At 37.0% G+C, this 10,503-nt stretch overlaps 1 protein-coding gene across 1 annotated transcript; it reads left to right on the forward strand.

The window, feature by feature from the left end:
* The first annotated feature begins 7,807 nt into the window (after positions 1-7,807).
* On the forward strand, positions 7,808-10,026 carry LOC111395535 (nucleolar protein 13-like). The gene is made up of 2 exons (XM_023021557.1): positions 7,808-8,036; positions 8,515-10,026. Exons 1-2 carry the CDS (start codon positions 8,034-8,036, stop codon positions 9,106-9,108), a joined length of 597 nt encoding a protein of 198 aa, XP_022877325.1. The 5' UTR covers positions 7,808-8,033; the 3' UTR covers positions 9,109-10,026.
* Positions 10,027-10,503: the final 477 nt, after the last annotated feature.

Consider the following 10,503-nt stretch of genomic DNA (forward strand, 5'->3'; position numbering starts at 1 on the left):
TACTTCGTCATCGTCACTGTTCTTTTCTGGTTCGGAATCCATGCCGCATCCACCTAGTATCAAATTAACATGCGACGAAATATTAGTAACACTGTATACCTCAAACAGTCGAGTGTACATACTTGTGCATGAGGTCATACGTAAGTAAATGATCCAAATATTACACGTTACTATACGCAGTGAAATAAAAGTATTCCACCGTAGTGTACTTACCCTCCGCCTCCGCTACGCCAGAAAGGGACGCAACACGGTCGTCCTCACTTTCCCTAAACCATCGGAAGCTACTTTGTCATCGTCACCGATCATTGCTGGTTCAGATTCCATGCCAACTCCACCTACGCATGAGTACCAACATACCGAATATTTAAAACCGCGTGTCGTTCAGGATTTATAGTATACACACTTCGGAATGAGGTGACACCTAAGTACGAAAGCAAATATTATGCGTTACTTCACACACGTACCGTTCCACTCTTGCATTTCCTTGTCCATATCTTCGTCATGATCGATTGGCAACGGGGAGAAGCCTCTTCCATGCACTACAAAACAACATTTGCAAAGACATAAGGGGGTTACGTATTTGGTAGTATCAAATATTAAAGATGACATGAAAAAGAATCCATCGTAATTGATGCACATACCTTGCGGTTTCGCACATTCCGGGACAAGGTCGGTCTCGCCTCAATTTCCGTCTAAGTCACAAATCCCACATTTATTCAATGTCAGCAAACATAAGTAACATATAGTGGATCAAAAATTAAATGTAGTACACATACCATGCAGTAAACTACCTAAAACTGTGGGCTCGTTGGCCGCCTGAGCCGTAGGTGGAGTACTTCTAGAGAGAGATGGGGGGACGAGGCTAGAAATGAAGTCCCTGACCTTCACAAATTCGTCGGTCACGTGCTACATGATCTCAAGTTTGATTGTGCAGAGGAGAATTTCGATGAGCGTTCTTTGATCCAGCAATAGTTCCTCAACCTCAGCTCTCGTGAGGCTCGCTCCAGAGGTTTAACCTTGTCGTACATAAGATGTGGAGGGTGCATGACTGGGAGAAGTACGTCTGTGCATGGGGGAGTGGAATATGTCCCAGTCTACGGTGTACGAGTATGCTCATCCTCACTATCCCCATTGTCCTCCTTGTCCGAGGCCTCTCCATTGCCGTCTCCACTCTTATCACCTCCAGTCTCCTCACCGGCTCCCTCGTCGTCACTGTCGCCCGACTCCTCATCATCCTCGAAGCCTCTTCCACTGGAAACCAATGCGCACTCCCCCCTCGAGTTTCCAACATTACCCCCACTGGCCAAAGGCTCTGGGTAAAGTTGTGAAGGGATAATGTCCCTTGCAACGTCGTCCAACGCAGGTACAGTACGGTCTTCAAACGGCAGGAGGGTGGAGATATATGGTTGCCCAAGCTTAGCTTCGGTGAGACGAAGCATCGCGGACACGTGCAGCTGCAACATAAAGGAACTGAGTGTCACCACAAATATAACAACTAACGACACATGCAGATCGCGTGCATGAAACGTAATCCAATACCTTAATGTTCTTGAAGAATGCATCATACGTCCGTTGCTGCGGCTATTTGGTATACGTCCAACTCAGAAGTCATGGGGATTGATGACCCAATCGCTGAGCAAACCGATCCCCAATTTCTGGCATTGCCTCGAATGCCCAGATCTGTTATAGCAGATAGTAAGTGTGAGTTGAACATTAAAGGAACCAATGACAATAAATTTATGATGAAATAATGAATACGTTGTACAAAATTTTTGTGTAGTACCTGCATGGCAATAGGAAAGCCGTGAACTGTATAAGTAATCGCCTTCTCCTTCTTATTCATGGCATCTACAAATTTTCGTCCCAAACTGCGTCGGAAGCCCCTTATTAGACGAATGTACGATACTCTACCCCAAATGTATGAATATAACATGTTCAGATCGTCCACGATCGACAGCGTAGGAAGTTCAATATTAGCATGGCTATCCAGAGCATTGAACACTCCTTCGATGATTAGAGCAAGCCCGAGCTTGTACCGATCTGCTCGGGGCATCGACGACCGTAGAAATGCCTTCTCAAGTTCACCACACGAAATCCTGTCGATTGATTTGAAGTATTTATCCTTCAATCTCCTCTTTTGCAGAACTCGGTCCATCGCGGCGTCATCTGGAAGAGGACCACACATTAAACCCGTGACGAGAGTATACTCTTGCAGGCCAAACCTGGCTAAGTGGCCTTGTACTTCGAACATATTTCGCAGGCCTTTTCAGTTCGTTTGCAGCGAAAAACGAGCTGCTGGATTAGTTGGGCTGAGAATTGGAGATTTCGAACCTCGGATAAGAACCCTAGGCATGAGTTACGGAAGTCCGTATGCTGTCGGTCATCAAAATGCTCGAGATCTGTCTTCACGTACCGTAGATTGCTTCTTTGTGAGATGTGGGCCCTCAGCCGCGCATTCTTTGGAACTAGATATTCGAAATCCATGCACCCTCTTGCAGTTTAACAAAAATTTAATACGTCAGATCGTAGTATTTCAAGACACACGACACGTCGGGACGGAAAAAATTGAACCACATTTGGACACACAAAGTGCAATGACGAATCAATCAACAAATGTCCGGATCATAGCATTGCAATGATGTTAATACAAAAGCACACATGCAATGTTGGAACCAATAAACAAATTGTGAGATCATACAATTCAGTAATAGTAATGCGAAACACACGTACGATGTTGCAACGATGGATCAATGAACGAAATCGTGACATCATAGCATAACAGTAATTTTAATGTGAAAAATACGTGCAATGTTGGAACCAAATTTCAACTTGCAAAACTATGGAACAAAGGAACTGTCGTTCCCGACAGTTAAACGGTGGACAGGCTCATCTGTAGAGAATTACTAAGGCTAACTGTCGGGATCGACAGTTCATATGTCGGCGATTCCATCTGTCGAGAATTTCTGTTGCGAAATGTCGGGAACGACACTTCAGTAATAAATGATTTTAGAGGAAATGCATGTAGGAAGGTTAACACTTCATGTCAAAGGACGAGCATGAAGAGTGATAGTGGAAGAAGCTTGAAGGTGAATGCAAATATGAGAGGTTACAAAAAGGTTGAAACGATAAATGGGAAGAAAGTGAATGGGATTCATGTTGAGGGGAAGATATTTTTAGGCCAACTGAACACTGATATAATTAAAGAAAGCAGCATAAAAGAGCCAAATCATGAATACCTTCTTGGCTTTATCATACCGACATGGTTTAGTTTTTAGCAGATTTCCCAATATAAGATCTCCATTTCCTTCTAAAATAAACATGTTTTTTGTCTTCCAATAATTGTATCCAGTTTTCTTGATTGATGAATGCTTCGAAGAGTATCATCTCTCCCAGTTAATGTAATATTACTTCAGAAACCAAAAGTTACTAAAAATAAGTTGTTGCTAATTAATTTGCGCACAAACCTTTTTCATTTATGAAGTTACAAATTTTACATTAATGAACGTACAAGTCGGCCAATTCCAAAAACGATACTGCAAGAAAGAATAAAGTTTTAAAAAAACCAAAAATATTAAGAACGATAAACAAAAAATTCCCTTGTTTCTAGTGTCGATTCCATTCGACACAGAACCAATTTGCACTGAAACAAATTATCGCAATTAATTATGACCCTAAACCTAAATAGAAGCAGAACAAGCAAGTTTTCCAACAGATTAGTGAAAGAAGTCAGAATTACAAATACTAAAAATGAAGATGTAGATGAAGAAGTCTATTCCAATGCCGATAAATGCAGGTCATAAATCATATGAAATAGGATAAAACAAGTTCACAATGAAGAAAGCCAAAAACAAACAAAAAAATTCTTACCAAATCAAAAGAAAAGCAAAGACGGTAGGGCGTTGGGCGATTCCACCAGCACTTTCACTTTAGCCTCCTTCCTGTCGGTGGTCGCTTTTAGTGAGACAGAGGAGTGGGCTTCCACTTTAGCTTCCTTCCGGGCGGTGGTCGCTTTTAGTGAGAGAGAGGAGTGGGTGAGTTTAGGTATTTTGTGTGTCGTTTCTCTTCCTTCCTTCCGGTTTTCATTTCACAGCTTTTTTTTCCAGATTCAAATATTTAGTCAATTCATCTAACAGTTACACTGTTTTTCTACAATGACAAGTAAGGTATTAAAAAAATTCAGAGGGTCAAAAATTTCAATTTTTGATAGAATTGATAGAAAATTTAAGTGGTGATATTTTTGATATTGCATAGGCAAATTTTAACACCGAATGACATTTCCTCTTAAATATACATTGTACTATAGGAGAACTCGATTTATTTTACTTAAATGTCAAGTGGTTCATGTCATCACAAGGTTAATATTAGAGAACACTACCTAACTTTAATTACGTCCAACCTCTGATTCCATGACCGATATTTATTAAAAGAGTTCAAGTTATACCAGAAAAGTTGTATACAATACAGTTTAAATTAGTTATAAGAAAACAGAAAAATGAAAAAGAGGACAAAACACATGGATGATGTTATGATACTGCAAAAAGGACAAGCAAGCTACATTAAACTGATAACAAAAATCTGAAATACCCATCAAAAACTTGTTTCTAAATTTTGGAAAAGTATGTTATATAAACTTTCCTTAATTTCATCAGTAACTGAAACATTATATGAGATTTAAAATGGATGAATGAATAAAATATGCTAAAAATGTGTGCATTCAAATGATTAATAGAATCTTTCATTAATTTATATTGTAAACTACTTGTTGCAGTACATGGTTCTTGCTGTTGCAAATCCAAAGGAGCCAAAATCCAAGGAAAAACCACAAAAGTTTCTTAATGACAACAATAGGTATGTGGCTGCCGGAATACACAGAGGAAATCGTATCTATTATACACTCAATTTATATTCATTTTTTTCCAAAATTTCCATTCTTCATGTGTCTGCTTCTATATATAAACTTTAAATTCTCTGTCATGGTTTCTGCATTCTTTTGAAGTTGCCTTGACTATGCAATAGCTTTCGTAGTTTCTCTTTAATTTAGTTTAAACTCAGGTTCTCCAATCAGTGGTTCCAATCAAAGATGAAGAGGTGGTTCTTGGACAATATGAAGGTTATAGGGATGACCCGACAACTCAAACACCCCTACTTTTGCAACTATGGTTCTTAGAATACATAGTGAAAGATGGGAAGGTGAGATGGAATATCAACTCTTTTGGCATGTTTGGTCAGGGATTTGAATGCTACCAGACAACATGAACAAATAACATAAAGCTAAATTTTTTTTTTTTTTTTATATTTTCTTGTCAAGTATTGCGTACCATAGATATACTTTGGGCCTTAATATTTACTATAGTAGAGCAGAATAGGAGTATCCATGTAGTCAAGCAATAATGAGGCTTAGTTCTGTTCACTTGAAGAGCTGTAAACTATTTTCACATTGAGGGAGGCAAAAAAAAAATAACGAATACTTTTGTGTTGTCTAGTAAGAATTGCATGTGCGAACCTTGAATTAAGTTTGGTTTGACGTGAAATTGAAATTACTTGCTGTAGGTATACCTTTTATACTTAAGTTTATTCACAGTATATTGAAAGCAAGCTACATTAAACTCATTCCTAAAAGATGTGTACAGGGATAGCATTGTCTAATTCACCAACTTAAGTAGATGACTCACTGGGATTTGAATTCATATTTATTCTTACATTATCACAAACACCTAATATGCACATCTTTAATTTTCTAAAATTTGTAATTTTTCTACCTACTAACTCCATTCAATTAATCCAAATACTCATTTTTATGTATAATAACTCAAAATGGGTTTTTCACATATGAATTTTCATATCATACCTACAACATAAAAAAGCTTCAACATATCATCATCCCAAACTAGGTCCACGCAGTAAAAACATTTTCTCTTCTCCACAAAATTATAAAAACGGAATAAAACACCAACCTGAAGATACTAGGGACGGTCATCGTCGGCTGTGGGCTAATTCACGACGATCGTCGACGGTTGGGCGTTGGACGATTCGAATGACAGGGAGTCAATGATCGGCTTCAACTGATTCGAATGTTAGAGAGGAATGAGTTTGTATTTTGTTGTGGTCGTCTTCAACGATGAACGTCTTCACGGTGGTCGTCGACGAGTTGTAGGTGGGTGATTCCAGTGAGAGAGTGAAGTGGGTTTCAGACTTTCAGCCGGTTTCTTTTTTTCTTGTTTCACCTTCTTCTTTTTTTCCTTCTATTTCCAACGTTTTACCTTGACATTTCACAGGTTTTTGTACAATTTTTAATAGTCTAGTCATATTATATTTAATGAAGGACATATAAGGTATTGAAATTATTCAGAGGGGCAAAAAAATCCGAAAATGACATTTTTGATAGAACTTTAAAAAGATGACATTTTTGATAATGCAAAGTGAAATTTTGACTCTAATTGTAATTGCCTCTATCTTATATTTGCGAGATTTTAACAATTAATTACCACTTAGAATTAGTCATTTGCAAGGTCGAACTGAGAATTTCTTAGTCTAAAGTAAAATAGAGGATATCTTTAAAACTTGCATTAATTTATTATATGGATTAATGTACCGAAATTGTACCAATAATCCCCAACTTATTGCCCAAGTTGCAAGTTGGTCACCAATTTTTATTAAAAATGAATAAGTTGGTCTTCAACCTTTGATTGAAGGGTCAAACACTAAAAAGTCTACTAAAATAATGTGTACTTCAACATGGCTTATTTTATGAGAGCCATGCTACACGTACAAAAAACTTTCACAGAATTTGTTCATAGATGGACACATGACATAATTTCATCCATTTCAATGAAAACAAACAAAAAGAATGCACTATATGGGTACTAAGTATGTAAGGAATTGTTCATTTTATAAACACAAAAAGTGATATAATATTTTTATTGAATATGTACATGTTTAGCTCTAATTCTACTTCTTGATGCCTTGAATATCACTATTTTCACCCTCGAATGTTCTAGCCCGATAGAAATTAGGTGATCATTTTTCCACCAACTATTATTAAATAAGATGGTTGTCTAGATGCTACTTGCCCGTCAAGGATGTTTCTAGGATTACTTACCTTAGGATTTAGCTTATATCTCATCTTTCTCACCTCCTTGAGCGACAACATTGTAACATGTTCCCATCATTTTCACTTCTTCTTGCGAACCCATCTGTTTTATACTATGCTAACACCACTATTCCCATATGTGTTAACTATAACAATTGAAGCACTAGAAAAAGGTTAAGTACATGTATAGTTAACAACTCTTTTTCGGCCAGTCGTTTGACTTCTTGTACCCTTTTTAAATGACCATCTTAGTCATCATGGATCAACAAATCTCACACTTAAATTATATTTTATTTACATGTTTTACAGAACTTAAAATTTATTATTTACCTATTCATGCATTTACGTAGGACTCACATTTTGTAATAACTTAAAAGCAATAATATGTTTTGTAGTGCTTTTAAGATGTTATAAGTTGTTGATAGTGTGGAGATAATACATGGATAGTTAGTTGTGACATATAATTCCAACAAAATGTTAGATAATAAATATGTTTGGCCAACTTAGATTATAATTAAGCCTTTCCAAACATGCACTAAGGATCAATATACATAGCACTAAAATAGAGATTTTAAGGATCAACATGCTTCATTTCAAAGCTTGGGGGCGAATCAACTTACTTTGTTTTAAAGGAGGGGACGGATTGTGAAATTTTGGAATAGCAGGCTGCCGCAAGGGTAGGACCCACCCCATCTTTGGACATGTCGTCTGGTCACACAATTGCCGCTGATTCATACACGCTTGCACGCAAACCCGAACCCAAACCCTAATCCCCAATCGCTCTGTCCACAAACCCAAATTGGCATTTTAATTCCCTCTGTTTCAGAATAATTATATGCATTGGCAAGATATCATTTCGTAGATATAGGTGGAGCAGAAGCTTTTGTCCAGAGTTCAAAGACCTTTCTTTATCTTCTACAAGTGAATTTATACTTGAGATTAAATGGTCAGTTCTTTTTATGTTCTTCTTTGGCATTTTTGTGGTTAACTTCTCTGTACTGCAATTTATCTCTTATGAAGTGTATGAATTCGATGAAATTGACGTTATATGTGATTATTTAACAGGGCAACCAACAATACTTTGTTTTTTGTTTTTTAAGTTTTCTTTTTGTTGATTTTCTTTTGGGTACAGGTAAAGACTAGTCTTAGCTGTTTAATGTTAGTTTCATTATTATCGAGGTCTGAAAATCATGAAATTGTTTTGTACTTTTATTATAATTCTCCAATTCACGAAAATGTATTTCTTCAAATTCCTTATGCCTTTTTCTTTTTAATTTTATGTTTACTGAAGTAAAGTGTTACTGCCATTCTGGTATCTTTATCTTTTGTGCTATGTAGCTAACAGGACAATCTACAGAGGTTGTTTATGTAAGATTGCTAATATGTTCATTTAATGTTCATGATTTTGTGTGTTCCTTTTACAGAGTGGTAGAGAAGCAAGAGGCAGGTCTCGTAGGGATTATCCTGCGAAATCTGAAGAGAAATCCCAGCATGGTCGGGGAAACAATCCCCCATCGAGACACCTTTGGGTTGGAAATCTTTCGCACAACTTAACAGAGAATGATTTGGCCCATCAATTTCTCAAGTTTGGGGATCTTGAGAGTCTTGCATTTCAACTGGGTCGCAGTTATGCTTTCATTAACTATAGAAATGATAAAGATGCTTTTCTTGCAGTAAGAGAGCTCCAAGGTTTTGTTCTTGCAGGCAATCCACTTAAGATTGAGTTTGCGAAGGCGGTTAGTTTTGTTGATCTTTGTCTACTTGCCTTTTGGTACCATTTTGATGCCACTTCCTACATATGTACATTTTTTATCGGTTCTATGGAATCTATGGCAATTCAAGACAGCTTGGTGATACAGAATATTAGAAGCATACACAAAGAAGCAACATCATGCCTTGTTCAGTCTAACTCATCCATCACTTATTTAAGAAAATATGAAAAATCAGTCAAATTCATCAGTCTTCCACTCCAAAGCAAAAAACAAAAAAGACAAAGCAAGATGCTATGTAATATTTAACTCTTCATCCAATGAACATAAGCCCTGAAAGGGATGTGAAGCCATTCTCAATGTCTTCCACTGACCCATTGAATCCAGGCGACGAGGGGAATTCATTGATTGAATCCATTTTTGATGATGTGCCGCTAACAAGGCCGACCTATTCTCCCAATGCAATCTGGTTTTGTATGGGCATGGAATTCGATCCTATCTCAATAATCCAATTTTTCGACTGCATAATATACTCTCCACTCAATAAGCATTAGCATTAGCATTAGGCCTCACTTCTGTTTTGAACGAAATGATTAGATCTGCAAAGATTTCTTAATGCTATACCACTGAATTGTATGGAAGGTCCTAAAAGGCACACATTGATTTTACATTTATGGTACTCTGTTACTTCTCCACTGTGGGAAACTAAAAGCTTGGTGTCATATGAATAATTTTGAAAGGTTGCAAAAGTCACGTCTCATTTTTACCATCTATGAATCAGGCTCTGATATGGCTGCAATCTTGACAAATGAGAGCTCGATACCTGTAAAAATTAAACACTTCCTGAAAGTCACACCTTGGTTCTACCAGTATGAAACAAGCTTTTTATTTCCATCGAAATTTCGATGAATGAAATGCAAATGAATTGAACACAATGAATAGTGTCTTCAGCAGCACTATTGCTGAAAGAGGATTGATATGTTTGTCACTAATAAAGGTGGACCACTCATTTAACAGAAAATGTCATTTCACCAGTCATACACAATTTTGAACTTGTATAGAAAAATTCTCATATCTACATGGATGTAGATATACATTCATGATGGTAGTAAGCATGAGTTTTGCAAGATTGTTGCTAAAGATTCTGTTACAAGGTAGTTAGAATGGGTTAGAAAAAATCTGAAGTTTCAGCCACTGTAGGAAAGCTTTAAGGAAAGCTAGAATGAGTACCGTAATATACATTTTTATCCACACAATTTTGAACTTGTATAGAAAAATTCTCATATCTACATGGATGTAGATATACATTCATGATGGTAGTAAGCATGAGTTTTGCAAGATTGTTGCTAAAGATTCTGTTACAAGGTAGTTAGAATGGGTTAGAAAAAATCTGAAGTTTCAGCCACTGTAGGAAAGCTTTAAGGAAAGCTAGAATGAGTACCGTAATATACATTTTTATCCAAGTATTCCTTTATTCAGTAACGTCTATTGCTACTGCGAAATGGATAAGGGCATTAGACTACACGTGGGTGTTTGTTTAAATTCTTTGAAGCATTGCTTGGCAGTTATGGTTACAAATGTCATCTTGATCTTCATATGCTCTAACTGCATGATGACCTTAATGTTTATGATCACGTGCTAGGGAGATAATATATTAAATTGAAGTTGTTGAGGCATGCAAGTTTGATTGCTATATAATGAAAG

This window comes from Olea europaea, chromosome 6 (assembly GCF_002742605.1).
Source record: "Olea europaea var. sylvestris chromosome 6, O_europaea_v1, whole genome shotgun sequence".
In the NCBI taxonomy this organism is placed as follows: domain Eukaryota; kingdom Viridiplantae; phylum Streptophyta; class Magnoliopsida; order Lamiales; family Oleaceae; genus Olea; species Olea europaea.